Source organism: Protomyctophum parallelum, assembly GCF_964188405.1.
Source record: "Protomyctophum parallelum genome assembly, chromosome: 13".
NCBI lineage: Eukaryota > Metazoa > Chordata > Actinopteri > Myctophiformes > Myctophidae > Protomyctophum > Protomyctophum parallelum.
In genome coordinates, this window is record NC_139708.1 from 28465683 (window position 1) to 28488133 (window position 22451).

At 44.2% G+C, this 22451-nt stretch overlaps 4 protein-coding genes across 5 annotated transcripts in view; 1 reads left to right on the forward strand and 3 right to left on the reverse strand.

Moving 5' to 3' along the window:
- Positions 1-8218, reverse strand: part of clcn7 (chloride channel 7) — a 32419-nt gene extending 24201 nt beyond the window's left edge. The window contains exons 1-6 of one of the 2 annotated variants that reach the window (XM_083780726.1): positions 8000-8218; positions 7203-7280; positions 3215-3280; positions 2503-2568; positions 2026-2158; positions 1026-1135 (exon numbers count right to left, since the gene is read on the reverse strand). In XM_083780726.1, the coding sequence (XP_083636852.1) occupies positions 1026-1135; positions 2026-2158; positions 2503-2568; positions 3215-3280; positions 7203-7280; positions 8000-8113 (567 nt within the window). In that variant the 5' untranslated portion in view covers positions 8114-8218. The remainder of the gene's footprint in view (positions 1-1025; positions 1136-2025; positions 2159-2502; positions 2569-3214; positions 3281-7202; positions 7281-7999) is intronic. The other variant, XM_083780727.1, reaches the window with a different exon arrangement.
- Positions 8219-8843: 625 nt separating this feature from the next.
- On the reverse strand, positions 8844-11562 carry ptx4 (pentraxin 4, long; the record flags this gene model as incomplete). Its single annotated transcript, XM_083779045.1, is given in 4 exon segments — positions 8844-9097; positions 9100-9302; positions 9740-9992; positions 11535-11562. Coding segments are annotated over 4 exon segments (738 nt in total).
- A 2061-nt stretch (positions 11563-13623) lies between these two features.
- Positions 13624-22030, forward strand: slc2a6 (solute carrier family 2 member 6). The gene is made up of 8 exons (XM_083779932.1): positions 13624-13806; positions 13907-14178; positions 15032-15128; positions 15894-15993; positions 17011-17204; positions 20677-20852; positions 20946-21226; positions 21676-22030. Exons 1-8 carry the CDS (start codon positions 13729-13731, stop codon positions 21978-21980), a joined length of 1503 nt encoding a protein of 500 aa, XP_083636058.1. The 5' UTR covers positions 13624-13728; the 3' UTR covers positions 21981-22030.
- LOC310869560 (protein phosphatase PTC7 homolog) lies at positions 17266-18788 on the reverse strand (the record flags this gene model as incomplete). Its single annotated transcript, XM_083780373.1, has 2 exons — positions 17266-17275; positions 17965-18788. 2 exons carry the CDS (start codon positions 18786-18788, stop codon positions 17266-17268), a joined length of 834 nt encoding a protein of 277 aa, XP_083636499.1.
- Positions 22031-22451: the final 421 nt, after the last annotated feature.

A 22451-nucleotide genomic window follows, 5' to 3' on the forward strand; every position in this document is an offset into this window, starting at 1 on the left:
TAGTTTCAATGAATAAGCTTGACCATTATAGGGTTGTTGTGATCACTAAACAATGGCAGTACTATAAGAGCTGGGGACACAAACTCAATTTATCAGGTCAATGTGTTCATTGTGTTGTCATTGATGATTGGTTTGAAAGCTGAACACTTTGAGGCTTAGCCAGTTACAAGTAAGACGCGCAAACGCGGGAAGCGAACGCAGCTCGTGTGTGTGTGGTTGTGTGTGTGTGTGTGTGTGTGTGACTGTGTGTGTGACTGTGTGTGTGTGTGTGTGTGTGTGTGTGTGTGTGTGTGTGTGTGTGTGTGCTACAGCTGCGCCCTGTGTGTGTGTGTGTGTGTGTGTGTGTGTGTGCTACAGCTGCGCCCTCTGGTGGCGGGCGGGTGGTGTCACAGCGGGACAGACAGACACACACACAGACACACAGACAGACATGAGCAGCAGGGTCTCATAGTAAGTGGCTCACTGCGTTCGCAATCAGCTGTGATCAAAGGCAGAAGATAAAAACAGAGAAGCAATGCTTTTGGAACAATAATGCTTAGTTTATACTTTGCCATATCATGAAGTAAATAGGCATAACCACTTCAGTGTCTCACATTCACTGGACAGCCGGGAGCTTAAAATGCCTATAAGCTCGGATTTAATATGTAAAGAAATATTGACAATTATGCTTTTCCAGAAGTTATTTTTCATTTATTTAGCATACCCAATAGTAACATAATTCAGTGAAATTCTCTTCTATAAATTATTTGGTGTTTCAATATAATATTGGATTCATTGAAAACAGACCACTAGGGGTTGAGCCAAAATAGTTTCCGATTGTTTTAGAAAAACCTTATGCCGATATCAAAAATGAAAAACTTGTCACCAAGTGCACAATCTTAATGATTTCGGATTAATTCCTTCCCAGCTACTATACTTCTCGACTCAATTATTCGGGGGATTCCTTTAACTTTCCACTCCTCTGTAGCCACAAATGACATGAAAATCACATCCCTGTTTAGAACATTTCTGTGTGTCTGTCTTACCTCAAAGAAGGCAACTATGATGGCTCCCACCATGACAAAGGCAGAATTGAGAACAGCCCATAGGATGAGAGAGATGGACAGGCCACCCACTTCTGTAAACTTCTCAATGTCTGGAGGGGTCAAAGGTCAAGGTACTACCTCACAGAGTATGGAATCATGCAGTTGGGACTGGGAGGCTGACTTACCTAATGATCAAACCAATAGTCATATATATATATAAATAAAATAAAGACATTTGCATTGTGCGCTTGTAGAGCTGCTATTTTCATTAGTTTGGTTCCCAAGCAAACATTTAATCTCTCTTTGGGGTCTCGTGTGTGTGTGTGTGTGTGTGTGTGTGTGTGTGTGTGTGTGTGTGTGTGTGTGTGTGTGTGTAAAAGTACAATAACATGGACATAGTATTTTTGGAGGTCGACAGCGCAAAAGGTTGAGAACCCCTGCACTACATACTAATGACTAGAATACAGTTATGATCAATCAAGCATAATCTTACACATCTCGATGGAAAATGCATACTAAGTGATACACATGATAGGGAATTAAATCTATAATTGTCTACAGTTCTACACAGATTCACAGATTCAAGATAAATAGACAATGGCGTCCACTGTAATGCTCACCCTTGGTATGAACCGTGGAGAGGACGGTCAGTTTGTTCGGCTTAACCAAGCGAGCTGATTGGACAAAGAGGCTTTTCATAAAGTTCTCAAACTCTGCCCGAACCCGACCAGGCCCGACCCGACGTTTTAGGGCCGGGCCGGGCCCAAAAAATATGCTAATTTGTCGGGCCGGGCCGAGCCTCGGGCTCTGTGATTTTCTGCAATTTAAAAAATACTGAGCCCAAAATGTCTGACCGGCGTCACCGTCAAATCCCGACGTCAAATCACGAACATATTAAATAATATTACTCTGTTCAGGGACCCCGTCGAGACGACTCGCAACTCGTCTTCGGGTCCTGACACAGTTGAGAAACGCTGCGTTAAAAAGTATTTAAGGATGCTCTGTTTGACCACTTGGTACTTGACTCCAGCCAGCTCCTCCACGGCAATGTCTATAAAGCAGGCAATGAGACCCGTCAGGAACCCAATCAGACCGCACACCACCCAGCGACTGATCTCCAGACAGCGGAAACCCTAGGAGGGAGAGATAGCGTGAGGGAGAGATTGTGTGATGGAAGGAATGTGCGTGGAGGGGGTTAGAATGAGAGAGTACAAGGGCATAAGAAAAACAAGAAAAAGGGGTATAAAAGAACACGCACATGGAACATGTGTAAACACGTAGTTAATGTCCCCTTTTACAAGAAGGTAAATAAAATATAGTAAAGAACTAAATGAAACGTAAACTCCAGTTAAAATCAGTTGTAAGTTGTAATAAGAGAACTTAGGAGGACTAAAAGCTAGTAATTACCTTTATACATCTATCCATCCATCTACTGTACACTACAGGAATATACATTATACACCGAGTTACCACTTACAATGTAGCTCATTCTCCTCTCCTCCTCCAGGAACAGCTGGTTCTCACTGTTATCATAGTCCAGACTCTGGAACGATTTACAATAAAGGCATTTAGCAGGATTTCACTTATGTAGAGCGACTTACAATAAGCAAGGTAAACACATAACACGAACAATATAGACAGTGAGTGTAGTGCCTTGAAAGTGTACTACAACAGGAAAACAATGGACCTAGTAATAACATGATGCCATCTAAATTAAATTCTTAACATTGTGGCACAGAAAAAGATGCACATTCGCACACAGAGAACATTCAATAACAATTGTGATTTATATATCTTTTCCAAAATTCCATAATTACTTAAATTGTGTAGTTCTGCAGACTGCAATTCTACAAGTTAGGCCCTGGTTGGCTCAAACAATTAATGCCTTGACCACATAACCAGTGAACCACAGCATCCTGTATTTGATCTGTGGTTTAGGACATGCCTTCTCCTCTCAGTTCCTCCCCATCTGTCATATTCACACAGCGGCCATTTAGTTTTAACATCACATTCTGGTGGTGGGTGGGAAACCCCAACATGATGAGGCTGTCACCTCATCAGGCCAAAACAGCCATCAGGCCAAAACCCCAAATGGCTGCTGTGAGAATAATGGTCAGCTGTCAACTCCTCACTTTACCGATTCAAAATATAGCAAAGACAACATGAATGAGGCCTATTTCTTTGTTTACCTCGTATTTGAGCGAGAGCAGCTTCTCATTGTGAGGGATCTCTTTGGGGCGTCCCCTCAGCGAGTCCTGAAAGAAGGGAATCAAGAGTACAACGGTAATACATAGAAACACTGATCTATGAGCACTGGCCTATGGAAGACCAGGGAGAGAAGAGAAAGTAATCGAAGTCGCAGAAATCAAAGTGAAGGTACAGCAAGAGTGAAGCCTATATTTTTACTTCGCCGTATGACAATGTCACTTGCCGAATATAGCATATATATAAGCTCACAACACGTCATGACGGCGTATAAATGAAGCCTAAAGGACTTCATACTACTCCAGTTTGAGGTGATAAGGTGACCACCCGGTGGTTACTAAAAACAGAGATATGTGTTTGGGGAGCGCCTGAGCGGTGAATCGCTTTCCACTGCGGTGTGACGTCATGTTGTAGTATTCGGTGGTCACCTTATCACCTAAAACTAGAGTATGAATAGGCCTTCAGTGTAGCAGTGTAGCAGCTGGTCATGAATAACAATATGACTGGGCCATACCGTTTTCAGCGGTCCTATACTCAGTCCTACTGAGCTGCAGTATGCAAGAATATTTCCTGTCACCACTAGCATTCATTTAGTCAGAGCTTGCGCTCTCCAAACAAGAGTTTACTGAGGTGTACCTTATCTTTTATTTTATTTTTTTATCACCATGTTCAATCACTGCACTTCTGTTTCGTTATGTGCAACCACAATTGCTCTACAGACAGCAGAGAATGTATAATTACATTTTTATTTGAATAAAAAAAAAAAAATCTATAAATTCATGACCATGGCGATTACACCAAGCATAGCTTTCTGAGATTTACAGACTGCAGCTCTAAGGGTCTGTGCAGTAAAAGCAGAAAAGGCATTTAGGTCAATGAGGCGATTTTACACAACCGAGCCATATAAAACCACCGTGACGAGTCCACAACATAATGTGACACCAGTGTTCCCACTTTATTTTATAGACGGGGCAGAAAGGCCTCTGACATAGCAGCACTTGGACCAAGTAACGAGACAACTCAAATAAAATCAAATGTGAAATAAAATTCTTATGAACAGGTTTATAGTTTCTGGCTGTGTTGAACTATAAGTCCAGCCCGTTCACGTGACTAATCGGGGAATCACTGGCGCACAAAACTCCAGCAAGGCAATCCTTACAAGCACACAAGACGGCAACGGTAGGCTAGAATGTGCATGCAGGGCACTAAACGGGCATGAGCACATGCATGCTCTGAGACGGTGCAATTCATATCGTCATGCACGGGATAGTATCATGCACGGGAACAAAATGTACAATATCATATCAATATAAGTAATATTAAAGCTAGGTAATTCCCAACCGTTGCCAGCTGGTGGCAGCAGTGAGTTCGTCCTCCTGCTCCCATCTGGTCTCTCTCGGGCAGAGACGATGTACTAGGAACAAAATCGGATCGGAGCGATATGCGGCCATATGCGGCCGCTAGGGGCGGGATCAACATGAGACTGGTGACGTATTGTAGCTGTGCCACGGCGCAAATGTAAACACAAGCTAACAAGACTACAATTATTATGGAGATATCATATTTTTGTCCCGCTGCTTCCGGTTCATGGTTTCTGCTTGAGCGAGACCAGATCAAGGTAGGAGGAGAGAACTTGTGAACTCAACATCTGGTGGAGTCAGGTTCAGTTGAGGCGGCTTAGTGCTGAATCTAATAGTGTTGAGCTTAAAGGCCAATGCAAGTCATCTTACAGCCAACAGAGACTCAAGCTGCATTCTTCTTTTAATGTAGTCTAAGGAACAGGATTTAAAGTCATACTGTGTATCATTCATTTTAGTAGTCTTTATGGCGAAGCCTATTGTAGCTCCGCTGTCATTATATTATTTGTCTATAAGTTCCACTCAGAAAGAATGCTCCCGGGTCCTAGCACCAGAGGATATTTTGGAAAGCAAAAACCAGTTAGAAACTGTAAAATATAAATACACATTTACAGTGTATATATCATTTGGCAAGTGTCTGGGGCTGATACTAACAGGAAATGGGGAGAGAGATGGGGGGGGATGACATGCAGTAAAGGCCGTCGGGATCGGGAGTCGAACCTGCGGCACACTGCCAGACTGGATTACCAGGCAAGGTGCCTGGACCGCTGAGCCACGGCCCAGGCCAAAATGAAAGTAGTTGTAACAGTGTTTGTTTATGTAATTGTGAAAAATATACCAGTGAAAGATCAAAAATAGCTTTTGTTTAATTGAAAACGTTACACAGTATGACAACATTATTGAAACATTTTAATCTTTTTGGGAGACTAGTGAATCAAGCTCTGTGTTTAATGTACAAGCCAACATCACATACATTCCAATTTCTTCCAAATAGCCTACTTGTTGTGGGCAGGGACCAGTTTTGATAAGCCAGTCTTTGGTACCATACCCTGATTTGGAAGAATCAGTACTGAGGACTTTTCATGCACATGGTCAACTATCATTCATCTTGCGCGATGAGTCATGCTGGAAACCATCAGACTGGACTATTTTATTTTCCACCCTCGTGCCTTTAAAACACAGTGGATGAGTCAACTTTACTGCTACTCTCTTCTTGTCCATTAACTATTTTTGACAGGGGGGCGGGAGAATTCGAACATGGGGCTAAATACATATTTTTTTACAACATTTTAGGGCGATTTCTTTATTATTATTTTCTATAGTCTAGCCACAAAAGATCACAGGATCTATTGAATGCGAAGGTGGAGGTGACAAACTGACATATTGAGCCTACAACACACAGTATGGCATCCCCCTAGTACCCCCCTTCACATTCAGTAGATCCCGTGATCTTGTGTGGCCAGATTTTCCTGGGGTCTAGTAGGACTACAGAAAATAAAGAAATCAACATAAAATGTTGTAAAAAATGTATTTAGCCCCATGTTCAAATGTCAAAAATAGCTAAAATGGGGAAAATAAATAACAATCACTGTTTACTTTCCCTAATAACAATCTAAAACATGAACCTTGGTTGGAAAAAAAACTAAAGTTGTCCTGTTTTATTTTATTGAACATTAACTGGCTGAACTGAAATTAGAGGTCTTTAGTCATTATAGAGGCCTACTATTAAGTACTATACAACATTAATCAGCTTACACATAATTACAAGCCAGGTCGGTCTTGCTGTAAGGCTGCTCAAATAATCTTGTGCAACAATAAAAGAGCTGCTATCGTTGAAATAATGCTAAAGTATAACATTGCTTGGACACACTTCCTCGAATATTTTCATGCTGGTACGCCCGAAATGAGGGAAGCATCCGTGTCATTTTAGATCGTATATGTCGGCTGTTAAAAAATTGCACACATACAAACTCACAGGGCGTCACTTTGTGCTCTGCTGCGTGCTTGTACATCTGCTATTTCTTAAAGTTTTTTTTTTTAATCTTGAAAGTGTGAGAACTATAAACTATGTTATACTTTAGCTATTGCTACGAGCTTGTAGGTCTGCTATTTTTTTTTAATCGTAAAAATGCGGCACAAATCTTTGAATATATATTCTTTCAGAGCAAACGTTTTTCTTATTTCGACGTCAGGCCTAAATGGGTTTTAATGGGTTACTAATCGTGATCATAATATCCAGAGGAATGCTATTGCCATACCAACCTTGTATTTGTCAGTTGCATACTGCAGGCACTGTGACTGGACTTTATTTCTTCCCGACTGCCTAACGAAATACCCCTTTGAGCTGTAAATCCAATGTCCACACCGCTTTACTGGTGTAATTCACCACAATTTGTGGAACATACAAAAAATACTGCAAATAGTGCCTGGCACACTTTCTTAGAGGCTCGTGTAGACTGATTTAAGGCTGTTTATCCTGAATCAACTGCAATAAATGACATTACGATATCGGATGTAAAATAGGATGCACATGAAGGTTCTTTGAGGGAGATGACGTGATTGGTACACAGACAGAACGGAGATGGAGACAGCGGAACCGGACATTAGACTTTACCTCATCTGATGTCATCTCCTCCTCCAAATCCACCGTGCTGAGTCTGCCTATGTGAAATAAACTGCCTCCTCCAGGCAGCTAACAGACCAAAGACATTACACACCTAAGCAAAATGACATGTATATGGCTATGTGAAGCACTTTGCAAGTTAACATTTAAACGGTCATCATTGCCATAGTGCTACTAAGAATGGATGGTTGGGGCAAAGGGTTTAAATGTACAAGTAGGGGACACATTTGCACTTAAGTGATTATGTTATACTAATGGCCATGATACTGTGAAACACAGGATGTGGGTCATTAGCCTGGACTATTTGATTACATGTTGACTGCCTGACTGTGCTGTGTCTGTGAAGGAGGAAGCGGGTATTAACACAATTTGTTGCACTGCTGGTTCACTACTTTAATGTCTGCCGTCACTTCCTGTCTTTTGTACCTGAGTAGTAACAATCTGACAGTTTTCAATTTTATTTGTACTCCCAAATGCCTCGACGAACCTATAGTTGTAGTTTTGCAACTGTTCCTCCTCATGCTGTTTGCATGCGTGCTCTGTGTTGGGTTTGCTCATACAATAGTTACATGCATGCCTTGGAAAACTCAAAACCAATGCTGGACAGCTAGGGCAATGCCATGGAATCAAATTAGTCAAATAAATTCATAACGCAGCATTTTCTTCTGCTGTGTCAACTGTCAAAACACATGACACAGCCTTTTCATCCAAGTCTATCGTTACATGTCAGTCAACTCAGACAGCTCAGCTGGTATGCTAACTCTAGCTAGCCAACGCGCTAACGTTACCTGTCTGGAGTATCGGGGCTGTTCAGAGCCGTTAAGGAGCGGTGTCCCTTCCCCGGTCGCCCCGGACTCGTCAGTTCGGCTGGACCACGACACCTTCTTGGTGATGTTGGCCATGGCAGCCTCCGATAGAGTACAAGTCTCACAACCCGTGCAATAATTAGTCAAATGCAACTGTTGTAGCTAACTAACTCCTAGTATTCTGTCAGCTCCCCATGACCAACACAACACCAGCGGTCTCGTGACGCTTAGTATGGGTCCCATGCGTGGCCAAAAATGTTTGACGTGGACTTCTGGGTGTTGTAGTTTCTAGTTGTAGGCCAAGACAGCAGCCAGCCACAGCAATTCCCATTTCCCATGATAATTATTAAAAACCTTTATATGAAAAATTGCAACTAAAACGTCAAGCAAACCCAAATATAATATTATACACAACATTTTTGTTTTAAGCACCAACAGATGTTAGCCTTGGATGGAGGCTGTCTGTCATAGATTTATTTTATCTATACTGAGATTTATGTATCAGTCAGTAAATTATTAAATAAATCTATGACAGTCTTGATCCAAGGCTAATATTATGTTATAAACATCATACACAAGAAATAAATCATGGCCTGAATTATAATTTGATTTAGAGGTTTATTTCAACATGAAAAATTATAAAGCAAAAGTTTAAAAGCACATTACGTTTAGTATAGTATATTATGTGTTACTAGTAAAGTTGCACATCATCTTATAAGAACGTGTTTAGTTTACAGTAAAATGTTCAACTGTCATACTTTTGTGAAAAACTTTTGATTTGCAGTGAAACACTTTATTTTAAATCCTCTGTTTTCTATATATATGGTCAGACACAGAGTTCCAAACCCTCGCACGCGACCTGTGTCACTTCTCCGTGTACTTCCTCTATGTCCTGCATACCGAGCACCGCCCCTCTGGGCACCCCTCGCCCTGCTGCCACCCCTTCCTCCTCCTTGGGGCTCAGCACCCGCTCCCAAAGCCGGAACCCTGCCATGCGCCCCACGAACCCCTCTGCCGGGTCGAACCCTCCGCCCACCGTGTCCTGCTCCTGCCCCAGCACCACCGAGCCTCCTCCGGGACCTCCCAGCCCTTCTGGAAGTTTGACCCCGAGGAGGTGAGGCGTCGGTCCGTGTAGTGCCAGTAACGTCCCTGGATGGAGGACCAGACGAGACAGAGGTGACAAAGTCCAGGGTCACGGAGGACGAGGAGGGTGAGAACATGGAGGTAGATGAAGAGTGGGAGTGGTAGGATTGGATAGGATAGGATTGGTAGGATTCCTAACCATCTGCCCATTGTACCAAGACATCAGAGACACATAACTTCCCACAGATTACAACCTCACACAGAGATTTTGAAAACATGACCAATGACAAAAAACTCCCATATCTGCTGGGCGAAGTACAACAATGTGCAAACACAGCAGCAAGATTTGTGAGTTGCTGTGATAGGAGAAGGATATCAAATGGAACACAACCACCCTAAAGACTAATCATTGTATATATATAGTATATTCCTGCAATATACCTGCATCGAGTGACCTTGGTACATAGAATTTGATCTATTGAAGATTCTGACCTTCAAATGTACATCATTTTCGTTTTGATTGTATTGCTGTATTGTTGTATTGTTCTTTCTGCTTTGGCAATGTAAACGTATGTTTTCTCATGCCAATAAAGCCCTTTGAATTGAATTGAATTGAATTGGGAGGTGGAATGTGAGGACGAGGAAGGTGACGACGACGACAATGAAGACGAATGTGATGATGAAGACGAGGAAGTGGAGTTTGGTCCAAACAGAAGCAGCTGGTTGTCGTTGTGGTCCGTGGCGTAGGAGAGCAGGGTTCCAACATGCCCTGCCGCCACACTGAGCCAAAGGCACACAGAGAGCTCTGGGAGGGCCGGGAAACTCCGGGAAAACGTGACGTAGTTCTCAGCCGAGGCGAAGGGAAAAAATAGTATGGAGTCCACATTACAGACTGAGAAGACAGAGACAAAAACAGAGACAAAGCAGACAGAGCGAGATAAGAATCTAATAAGTTTGTCTTGTCTACCTTGGCCTATCTACAAACGACTGCTCTAAAACTCATGCACGGCCCACAGGTGTCATGTTTATCTCTATTAGATTTCTGAAATGAATGCATTCGTGCTTGATTAGATATAATGGTAAGGGACAGGAGAGATTAAGTTGTTAGACTTTATTTAGTTAGAACCTACAGTGAAAAGGAACAAGGTGTACATTTTATCCCACGACAGGATACCCTATGGATGGTTAGAGTTTGTTGATATAGACTAGTAGTAAATGGATTCTACAGATGACAACACACTTGCTTTCTTTCTCTCTCTCTTTCTTTCTTTCTTTCTTTCTTTCTTACAGTGTGTAACGTTCTCCCTTGTGTGTCAGCAAATGAGTGGGCGGCTGTGTTATGTAAGCTACAGTATATGAGAGTTACAATGATATCTGCTCATCTACCTTAATAAATTAGAATGAGAGCTGAAAGTGGAATTTTCTATAATTTTTATCCCACGAGTTTGTAACCCATTTTTCACCCCTGTGTCAATTATCTAATGTGATCCTGGGCTCTACACACCCTCCGCCAACCTTGGGAGAGCAACGGACTTGAACTCATTTCTTCCTTCATGCATGAGTGTCTAAGTTGCTCCTTTACATCGGACAGGGGGGAGTTTCCCTGGTTGGACATAACGTGTGGAGGGAACACGTTATTCCAACCAGTTCCTTTCCCCTTCATCAGGCGTCCCGGCTGGCCAGGGGGAGGCAGTTTAGAGACCAGGATTACTGCATGTTCTTTGTGAGGGTACCTACCCTAAAATGGAATTTCTATGTTTCTATGCAGGGCCTTGTAACTAAATTGTTCTGGTACACACAAAGCTCTCTGGAAACAAAACCTGGTCTGTGTTTGAAATACGAATAAAACAATGCTCCCTTTATGTCCATAGGCTTAATGAACATATAGTTACCTCCTGACATACATTATGTCCTATCCTTCAACTATAAATGTCCATGTCATTACAGTTCTGAAATAGCATCCATACTCACTCATAAACTTGTTGAAATGTCTCACACTCTTCTCCTCCAGGCTAGCATGTTTGTTGACTAGCCACAGCCCATTTTGTAATTTCAGCTGGTTATGGTAGAAATATTGAGTGAAAACCCAGCTCCTTGATTTTAACAGGGTTACCCACTGGTACATCATCACGCCTGGCTCTTAATTTGGTGACATAACTGACAATAACCAGAATGTGTGTGTGTGTGTGTGTGTGTGTGTGTGTGTGTGTGTGTGTGTGTGTGTGTGTGTGTGTGTGCGCGTGCGTGCGTGCGTGCGTGCGTGCGTGCGTGCGTGCGTGCGTGCGTGCGTGCGTTCATTCTGGGCTCAACAAGACAACACACACACACACACACAATATTATACATTTGAAGTTAACTGTAAGTGTTTCTACATTGCACAATTGATACTTTTACTTAAGTAAAAAATAATGTACTTTCCCCCCACTGAACCTACCTAACAATATCATGAAGGCGGAAGCCATTGCTTTCCGACTAGGAGTCCCTTCACCCAGCATGGATTTCAATGTCTCACTGGTTTCAAGTTTCAACACACACACACACACACACACACACACACACACACACACACACACACACACACACACACACACACACACACACACACACACACACACACACACACACACACACACACACACACACACACACACACACACACACACACACACACACACACACACACACACACACACACACACATCTTTGATCTTCATCTTTGAGGTACAGTATAATATTACCTGAGGCCGATTCTACAAATTCTATTTTTCAGACACTTTCTAGATTTTTTAAAAATGTTAAAAAATAGCAGATGTACGTGTTAAGCATTACAATCGAACGAAGAAAAGCAAAAATGTAGGATTTGTGACGTACTGGTAGCAATCGTGTTTGCTCTTCAAGCTCACGCCGTGTTGTGAGCTTGTAGCCTAGATCTATAGCTATTTTCACTACTTCTTAATTTTTTTTATTGTTTATTCATGGCAATTATTATATTTTATTTATAAAATATGTTTGAAAAATGTTTTTTTTTTTAAATTAATTAAAGGTTATGACTTATTTTAGTTGAAACTTTTAAAATCTTTAGGAAACGGAAAAAAGGAGATACCGGTATTTACGGGTGCAGTACTTAGAGGCTATTCTGCATACTGTCAATCTGTCAATCAATCAATCAATCAATCTCTATTTTATTTGAATTGAGATTGGAGGATAGAGATGCAGCAACTCGTTTCAAGAAAACAATCAAAACAGAACAAAACAATCATCCACTAGCCTACAATACTACATCATATCTCATCATCTCGGTTGACCTATATGGCAGTGATACCCAAACTTACGCTAATTAGCCTGCGGACCCCCATTTGAAAATATATGGCATGGACCCCCATAAGAGAATTGATCTAGCAGTGATTCTCAACCTGTTTAATTTCAAGGACCCCCCGTTTGACATGCATTAGTCTACGGACCCCCATTTGATGGCATTTCTGAGTCTGAGACCCCAATTTATATTGTAAATATTGACCCATTAACACTCTCAGAGTTACAGAACCATAAGGGTCCATTTGGTTCTACTATCATCACTATAATTACAGAACCATAAGGGTCCATTTGGTTCTACTATCATCACTATAATTTATCATGTCCCCGGACCCCCTTTGGGAACCACTGCTCTGGTACCAAGTACCTTACCCCTGCACCTCTCTCTTGTCCTTATTTTTGGTGTGAGGAATTCATTGCTACAGAGCCTGCAAGTTGGTGATGCCCAAACCTTGCAGGTCTCTTATTCTCCTTGTCAGAGCAGTATGGGTGTTCAGAACCGCTTGTCTGCTTCCTTGAACGGCCAGGGGTCAAACGTCTCTTTGAACCAGATTTCTGGCTGGTTGGTGATTCAAAGTAGCGGAGTAGCCCTTCGTTATGATTCTATAGGCTAGACTGCTGGGGCCCTTCTCCTGATTATCCTCCTCTCCCATGAGTACAGAAGAACCCCCAAATGCCGTGTCCATTACTACATCTGTTATTGTTTGCTGTACATCACATCTTATCCGATTCCCAACCGGTTAAGGCAGATGGCCGGCCACCTACAAGAGCCAGGTTTCAGCCTGGGAGATTTTACGTGTCACTGCTTATTGTCATGGGGGAATCGATGGGAATCTAAATAATAAAACGTATGGTCTGTCTTGACCTGTTCTGCTTCTGCTCTATATTATAGGAGTGTCAGGCATGAGATAACTTTAGTTTAAGTTCAAATCTGCTGTGTTGGTTGTGTAACAAAACCAATATGAAGTAATCTGGGCTAAACTTCATGATGCGTGGGTTGCTGGAGAAGCAGCCTGTACCGTTTTGACGAAGTCACATTCGAAAGCAGGTCTTGGATTCTCTTCCACTTCTGCTTTGAGGGTTGATATGACTCAATCTGGGAATGCTGTGATTCACAAATTCCCCTAAACACCCTTCTGCTTTTGTCCCCTGCAAATGTGTGGTTTGCAACATTTAGGATTAATTCACATTGGTCCTCTTCTTATCAATAACATCACATCTAGATACAGTTGTCCTCTGCCAGACTGAGTTTACTTTGAGCTACAGGCTGTGAGACCAGTTAAACCATTAGTAGAGTCATTATTGAATGAACTAGAATGGATGGAATTGCTGCAGCAGATGCTGAAGAGAAGACGCCACTGTTGGACAGAGGAAGCACAGCAGCTCAAACTAAGGTCAGTGTCATTTCACTTTTACTGGCATTTATACAACTGCACTCTAGATTGCAAAAACCAAATAACTTGTCTTTGTAATATTCTTTTTAACTTTATATAGATCAGTAAGTCCAGGCTCTTCCTGGCCGTGTTCACAGCTGTCCTGGGGAACTTCAACTTCGGCTACGCGCTGGTCTACCCATCCCCCGTGCTGCCCGCGCTGGAGGACCCCTCCACGGACCCCCGCCTCAGGATGGACACGGACCAGGGGGCCTGGTTCGGCTCCCTCTTCATGCTGGGAGCGGCGGCCGGAGGCCTGGGCGCCATGGTGCTCAACGATGTGATTGGACGCAAGCTGAGCATCATGACGTCAGCGGTGCCCTCTACCATCGGGTGAGTGCGTCCGTGTGCGTGTTACCAGATCTGATGTGAGTTTTTTACTTTGTCATTATTATCCCACAGCCACTACCAGAATCAGAATAGGGTCGACATGGTGTCTATTAGGATCAAGCTTACCAGCACTCCTCCCAACTTGCCCCAGACTATTCATAAGTACTCTGTCTTTGGCCTAGGCTTATTATCGTACAGTACGAGACGATTGTATAAGTTAATATAAAACGCATTATTCAGGCCACCACATTTCAGCCACCCCTTTTTCCCATTAGGACCACTCTACTCAACGTCATCAAACAGCGACATGCACCTATGGTAACATCATTCTACAGGCCACAGTTTGGTTACACCTTTTCATTGTCTCCACCAGGCCTGAAGGCATGGGGAGAGAGTATATATAGTTTTGCACTCCGTCCGTGTGTGTGTCCGTCCGTCCGTCCCTCTGTGTACAGCTAATCGCCGGCACCGTTAACCCGGTCGACGCCAAATTTTGCACACACTCCCTGGATGCCAACGATGAATCTCTGCCCCAAATCTTTCAAAACGGCCTGTTAAAGCGCCACCAGGAGGCCGACTTTTGAAAAACACATTTTTGGATATTACTCCAGATTCTGTCCACAAATTCCGCAAAACGTTACACACTATGGGCTGCGTTTGCGTGTCTTAAGTACCAGGTCTTATTACTTAAATTAAGAGCTGGAGGCGTGATCAATGCCATTTGGCTATTCTGAGTGGCCAAAGAGCATTGACCACGCCTCAAATCATGAACGCAGCGTGCAATGTGCCTGTGACCTGTGCGTGTGCGTGTGCGTGTGTGTGTGCGTGTGCGTGTGTGTGTGTGTGTGTGTGTCAGGTACATGCTGATGGGTGGAGCAGCAGACAGGTGGATGCTCCACGTGGGACGCTTTCTGAGCGGTGTTGCCGGGGGGATGACCGCTGCCTCCATACCTGTAGGTTACCATGGTTACACAACTCGTTATAACCACCTGCACATCAGCCCGTGCATTACTCTATAGAGCGTCGCAGTCCCGCCCCCTTTCAGAACTACGAGTGGCCCAGGAAATGATTCTCCATTCATTTTCTCCATAGGCTTTTCAAAAAGTATTTATATAAAGACAGTTACGCCGCGGACAAAGCCAACTCGGATTGTGACAAATAATGACAACAAACACAATATTTTGTGCCGATCAAATAATTTGAAAGAAGAAAATAAAGGCAGGATACAACACTATTTGTTTTGTTTTTCTTCTTACTAATTATTTGATCGGCCCAAAACATTGTAATTATTGTCATGATTTGTCACGATCCGAGTTGGCTTTGTCCGCGGCGTAACCGTCTTTAAATAAATACTTTTTGAAAAGCCTATGGAGAAAATTAATGGAGAATCATTTCCTGGGCCACTCGTTGTTCTGAAAGGGGGCGGGACTGCGACGCTCTATAGGCCCCTTTTCCACTGGGGTTGAAACAGTTTGGTTCTTTTCCCCCGCCTAATATTGAATGAGTGTTTCCGCTAAAAATTATTTGGTTCAGAACCCTAATAATTGGTGATAAAAACTGGAACCAAACCATGGCCGCCGGTTCCCTGAAAGAACAATGGTTCCATGAAGAATCTGCGTGTGTGTGTGTGTGTGTGTGTGTGTGTGTGTGTGTGTGTGTGTGTGTGTGTGTGTGTGTGTGTGTGTGTGTGTGTGTGTGTGTGTGTGTGTGCATCTCAGGTGTACATCTCAGAGATATCCTATCCAGCTGTGAGAGGAGCCCTGGGATCCTGTCCTCAGATCACTGCTGTGTTTGGAGCTCTGGCTCTCTATGCCCTCGGTAACAACCCAATAAAACATGTATCCATCTCTCTCTATGCCCTCGGTAACAACCTAATAAAACATGTATCCATCTCTCTCTATGCCCTCGGTAACAACCTAATAAAACATGTATCCATCTCTCTCTATGCCCTCGGTAACAACCTAATAAAACATGTATCCATCTCTCTCTATGCCCTCGGTAACAACCTAATAAAACATGTATCCATCTCTCTCTATGCCCTCGGTAACAACCTAATAAAACATGTATCCATCTCTATGTATGCCCTCGGTAACAACCTAATAAAACATGTATCCATCTCTCTCTATGCCCTCGGTAACAACCCAATAAAACATGTATCCATCTCTCTCTATGCCCTCGGTAAAAACCCAATAAAACATGTATCCATCTCTCTATATGCCCCTATGCACACACACACACGTCGTCCTCATATTTTGAGGATGCAATATCTAGAATGGATCAGTTATTGTTGTATTTTATAAGATTATTATTGTCAACGCGTGATCAATGGCACATCAAAATCATACTGACCTATCATTAATGTTAACTGTGGCTGTATTATCATGCTACTGACAGGTCTATGAAAAGGGTTTCTTAAACATACAGTAGGCTGCAACATACTGTCCGGGATGTACCAATGAGACATTTTGGCCGATAACCGTTATAACTGATGGTGTTATGAATGATCTCATTCTGTATTAAAACACAATTTTGTCCATTCTCAAAAAAATACGATATGGGACATAACACTGTTCAATAATACTTGAATGTAGTATCTAAATCTAAAAAAAATCCAACTCGTTGACTCTTTTGAAAGCTTCCCCAGAAAACACTGATAGAATTTGCAGCCTTCATCATCATCATCACAAAAGGCCTTTTCAGGCTTTTGTATTTATTTTTCAACATTAAACTATATCTCCTAAAACGATATATTATTTTGATATCGATTCGATACCGATATTGCCCATATGGTCCGATGCCGATGATGAGCGATGACTTGCCCGTCCCTACATACAGGTCTGGTGTTGCCGTGGCGCTGGCTGGCGATAGCAGGGGGAGTGCCAACGTTACTGATGGTGGTGTTGATGGTGTTCATGCCGCGCTCCCCCAGAAGACTGCTCTCCCTGGGGAGACACCAGGAGGCTGAGAAGGCCCTCCGCTGGCTCAGAGGGAAACACCACGACACCAACGCAGAGCTCACCGTCATGCAGGTGAAGCACGTGGTGGACAGTAACAAAGTACATTTGTGACCCACCTTTGTGACCCACCCATTTACAGATATCTATGAAGAGTAGGGAAATGATAAAAATGCTACTATTAATTCACATTAGCCTTCATAAGATCACAACTGGCTGGCACTGCCATTAGCTAATTGAGTACTGTATACTTGAGAAAAGGTTTTGAGTATCTGCACTTTACTGTATTTGTGGGTACTTTAATATTTCAAATACATAATATTGTATTTAACTCTACTACTACATTTCTAGGGCGGGAAAAGGTACTTTATGAATTGAGCAGTTGAGTCCCTAAGTCCATAATTTATTCTGACCCTGACTGCCTCATAGGAGGGCTGTGGGCAGTTTGGAAACAGTCTTCCAGTGACATCATCATTAGGCAGATTATTTTTTAAACAATATTCTTTTACAAAAATGTTTAGATTTTCATTATCGTGAGAACGGTGTCCTCCATTTTCGCATTGCAACTTTTCAGGACTAGAAAGCCTGTAGTTTTTATTAGCTTGTATTCCCCATCGATGATTGATCGAAATTTGGCATCGACCGGGTTAACGGTGCCGGAGATTTGCTGTTCACAGACAGACGGACACACATACTCTCTCCCCATGCCTTCGGCCTGGTGGAGACAATATTGCCGATCCAACCGACTTGACGTAAGGCACCACACTCCCTTGGGGCCTCTGCTGCAATGCTTGTGCAGACTCTGCCGAGTGAAGTCCATCGCTTTGTGTATAACACAACGGACAGCAGCACCGTAATATCGTCTGGTTTCCCTCCTCTCCAATTCCGGCCATTGGCATGGGCTTCCTTTGCAAATGGGGACATGAAGTTGCGGTTATAGGCCAGGTCATGAGCCCGCTTAGCAATGCTCTGTGCAGTCCGCAAGATGCTGTCATGGTCGGCGGTGTCGAGTTTCTTGAGCTCCTGCAGAATCATGTCATCTGGCATGTTGTCAAAGAGGCCATCGGTGGCAGTGAGGATCACGTCACCGAGCTCAACATCAAAAGAGGAGCTGTTGGCTGCTTTGGGCCTGCTTCCCCCCGGGGAAGCAACGCACAGCTGAAAGGGAGAGTTGAAGTGGTGCACTTGCGCTTTCGACCTGTGCACCAACTCTCCCCCTCGCACCACCAGGAATCCAGAGTCGCCGAGGTTACATGTGTGCAGACGTCGACTCCCCCGTTCTAGAACTACGATGCAGACTGTGCTGCTGCCCAGCAGGGGGTCTTTTCTCTTCCGGAGCTCCTTGTACGCAGAGGCGAGGATGCCCACTGGGTTAGCGGGCGTGAACTGGTCTTCCTTCACCAGTCGCTCGCATGTCCCCATCAGAGTGGCAGAGAACAGGGAGGGGTCGATGCCGTGAGCGCGCCAACCACCGACGCCATCTGCTATGCCCAAGACGCTGGCAGATGTATTTTGTGCTATGAAATAGGCATCGTCCCCATAGCACATCTCTTTCTTCAAGGTCTTCTTGCCCTTGTCACGCTTCTTCCCGTACCCAGAGCTGGCTGTGATGAGGCTGTAGACAGATCTGGTTTGTCTGTCATGAGAGCACAGGCGCATTGGTAACATTCTGTTGTTCCTCTGTCTTTGACGGATGGATGGATTATGTTTCTGGTATGATGTTATAGACTGCATTATGAATATCAGCCAGGAATGTACAGAATCTCTGTGAACTGTCAGACCGATGACATCAGGGATCTCCATTTATGGTGATAAAAGGGACACAGACAGACAGATACAGAGACCTCCATTTTGTGCATAAAAGGGACACAGACAGACAGATTCAATGGGTATAGAACAGATAGAGCGGGTTTAACTGTGCATAACATTGGTCGTCGACGACGACGTTAGGTCGGTGGATGACAGATGTCATAAATGCACTGATGTCAGACCATATCCAAGTCACAAACATAACATGGCCATATATGGAGACTGGTGCATGTCACAACATAAACATAAACGTCCGGTCTCATGCCAGACATGCAGAAACCGTAACAACACTGATTCGTGGCCCCTTGTATGGCTATTCAGGGTTAGATGGAGTCAGTGTCGTGATCTTATATGGAGACGGCCATATATGGAGCATGTCACAAGGCGTGACGGACTGACTGACATGAGGTTTTCATAGTAAACGACCTTTGGAATGGATACATCTTAAATATCTTTCAATCTTTTCAGTTAAGCACCATTAATTAGTGGCCAGCTCAGTTGCCTTGTGGTTAGAGTGTCCGCCCTGAGACTGGGAGGTCGGGGTTCAATACCTGGTCGGGTCATACAGAAGACTGTACAAATGGGACCCAGTGCCTCCCTGCTTGACACTCAGCATCAAGGGTTGGATTGCGGGTAAGTCCCTGCGACATACTAGCGTCATGTCCAGGGGGTGTACTTGTACATCAAGCTGCCTCACGCTACAGAAACAGGAGATAGGCTCCTGCCCTAAGGGCCTCATGGCTCGGCAAGGCTATACTTACTTACTTACCATTCATTCGTAAGGTTAACAAAACATTCCTCAGGCTGCACACCCTCTATAGTCTAGTCCAGTATGTGTGGGTTAGTGTACACATGTCTTCACACCCTCTAGTCTAGTCCAGTATGTGTGGGTTAGTGTACACATGTCTTCACACCCTCTATAGTCTAGTCCAGTATGTGTGGGTTAGTGTACACATGTCTTCACACCCTCTATAGTCTAGTCCAGTATGTGTGGGTTAGTGTACACATGTCTTCACACCCTCTATAGTCTAGCCCAGTATGTGTGGGTTAGTGTACACATGTCTTCACACCCTCTAGTCTAGCCCAGTATGTGTAGGTTAGTGTACACATGTCTTCACACCCTCTAGTCTAGTCCAGTATGTGTAGGTTAGTGTACACATGTCTTCACACCCTCTAGTCTAGTATGTGTAGGTTAGTGTACACATGTCTTCATACCCTCTAGTCTAGTATGTGTAGGTTAGTGTACACATGTCTTCACACCCTCTAGTCTAGTATGTGTGGGTTAGTGTACACATGTCTTCACACCCTCTAGTCCAGTATGTGTGGGTTAGTGTACACATGTCTTCACACCCTCTATAGTCTAGTCTAGTATGTGTAGGTTAGTGTACACATGTCTTCACACCCTCTATAGTCTAGTCTAGTATGTGTGGGTTAGTGTACACATGTCTTCATACCCTCTAGTCTAGTATGTGTGGGTTAGTGTACACATGTCTTCACACCCTCTAGTCTAGTATGTGTGGGTTAGTGTACACATGTCTTCATACCCTCTAGTCTAGTATGTGTGGGTTAGTGTACACATGTCTTCATACCCTCTAGTCTAGTATGTGTGGGTTAGTGTACACATGTCTTCACACCCTCTAGTCTAGTATGTGTGGGTTAGTGTACACATGTCTTCATACCCTCTAGTCTAGTATGTGTGGGTTAGTGTACACATGTCTTCTGTCTGCCATGTGTACAGCACAGCATCAACACGCAGGGCAGAGTCACATGGTCTGAGCTGGCCACACCCATCTACTACAAACCAATCGCCATCGCAGTGCTGATGCGTTTCCTGCAGCAGATGACAGGCATCACCCCGGTCCTGGTTTACCTGCAGCCCATCTTTTCCCAGAGCAAGGTGGCTCTGGAACCCAAGTAGGACATCCTCTTCTCTTCTCTTCTCTTCTCTTCTCTTCTCTTCTCTTCTCTTCTCAAGACTGAACAAGCGTTGCTGTGTGTTACCACCAGGTTTGATACTGCCATTGTAGGGGCGGTCCGACTCCTCTCCGTTGTCGTGGCAGCCAGCCTGATGGACAGAGTTGGACGTAAAGCCCTTTTGTACACCTCAAGCCTGCTGATGTTCCTGTCCAGTCTGACGCTGACCATGTACTCCCATGCCACACCCTGTCCTCCTCCGTCCAACAACCTCACTCTGGACCACAGCTCCCACAATGCACTGCTGGGCATCACTTCAGACCCCAGTGCACCAAGCCTCGTTCCACTCATCTGCACCATGCTGTTTATATTTGGTGAGCATATATAGTCACAAGTCTGTGATAATTCAACTAGTGGTCCGGGGACCACCAGTGGTCCTTGAGGTGTTTCCAGGTGGTCCCCCCAGCTAAATGGAGAGTTGGTAACCAAATGGACCCTTATAGATCTTTAACTCTTGAGAGAGTAAAATGAAACCAAATGGACCCGTATGGGTACATTTGGTTTCATTGTACGCGCTCTCTCTCTATGGCTCTCTACTCTATGGTTCTGGGGGGGGGGGGGGGGGTAAGAGATCGCGCAAAGGTCGTCGGGATCGGGACTCGAACCCGCCATACGCTGTCAGGCTGGATTACCACTACCAGCCTATAGGTGCCCGAACCGGGCCCGGGCCCAAGCTCAACATTTTTAACACAAGACAAATCTTTTATGGGGATCCCTGGATACAAAGATATTGTCGCCATGCATGTTGCTGTGTCTCCCATAGGTTATGCCCTGGGCTGGGGGCCAATCACGTGGCTGCTGATGTCAGAGGTGTTGCCGCTGGTCGCCAGGGGCGTGGCCTCGGGTCTGTGCGTGGCGGTGAGCTGGCTCACGGCCTTCGTGCTCACGCGCGCCTTCCCACACCTGCTGCAGGAATACGGCCTGTACGTTCCCTACCTGGCCTTCACCGTGGTGTGTGTGCTCTGTCTGCTCTTCACCGCCGTCTGCGTCCCAGAGACCCGCGGACGCTCCCTGGAGGAAATAGAAAATTACTTTAGGACAGGACGCAGTTTCACCATCATCCAGTAAGTGGCAGCATAAAGCAGTGGTTCTATACCAATGTTTCAATTCCAAGGACCTGGATTGCCACCACCAAAAAAACAGTGTTAATTTTGTTATTAAAGACTTACTGTAAGTCGACTAAGGTTTTCAGAAGACTAAAATAGGACCAAGACAATGGTGTGTTATTCAAAAGATTAAGACTAAGGCTATCCCTAAAATGAAGATTAGGGATGGATGGATGCATGGTGGACAATTCCATACTGCTTTCTCAGGTAGGGTGTGTGTGTGTGTGTGTGTGTGTGTGTGTGTGTGTGTGTGTGTGTGTGTGTGTGTGTGTGTGTGTGTGTGTGTGTGTGTGTGTGTGTGTGTGTGTGTGTGTGTGTGTGTGTGTGTGTGTGTGTGTGTGTGTGTGTGTGTGTGTGTGTGTGTGTGTGTGTGTGTGTGTGTGTGTGTGTGTGCGCGCGTGTGCGTGTGCGTGTGCACCACACCCTGCATACA

Coding starts and splice junctions, on each gene's coding strand:
- slc2a6 (XM_083779932.1), top strand. CDS start 13,729: ATGGATGGAATTGCTGCAGCAGATGCTGAAGAGAAGACGCCACTGTTG. Junction 15,994..17,010: donor TCTGGCTCTCTATGCCCTCG/GTAACAACCCAA, acceptor CCCTACATACAG/GTCTGGTGTTGCCGTGGCGC. Junction 20,853..20,945: donor AAGGTGGCTCTGGAACCCAA/GTAGGACATCCT, acceptor TGTTACCACCAG/GTTTGATACTGCCATTGTAG.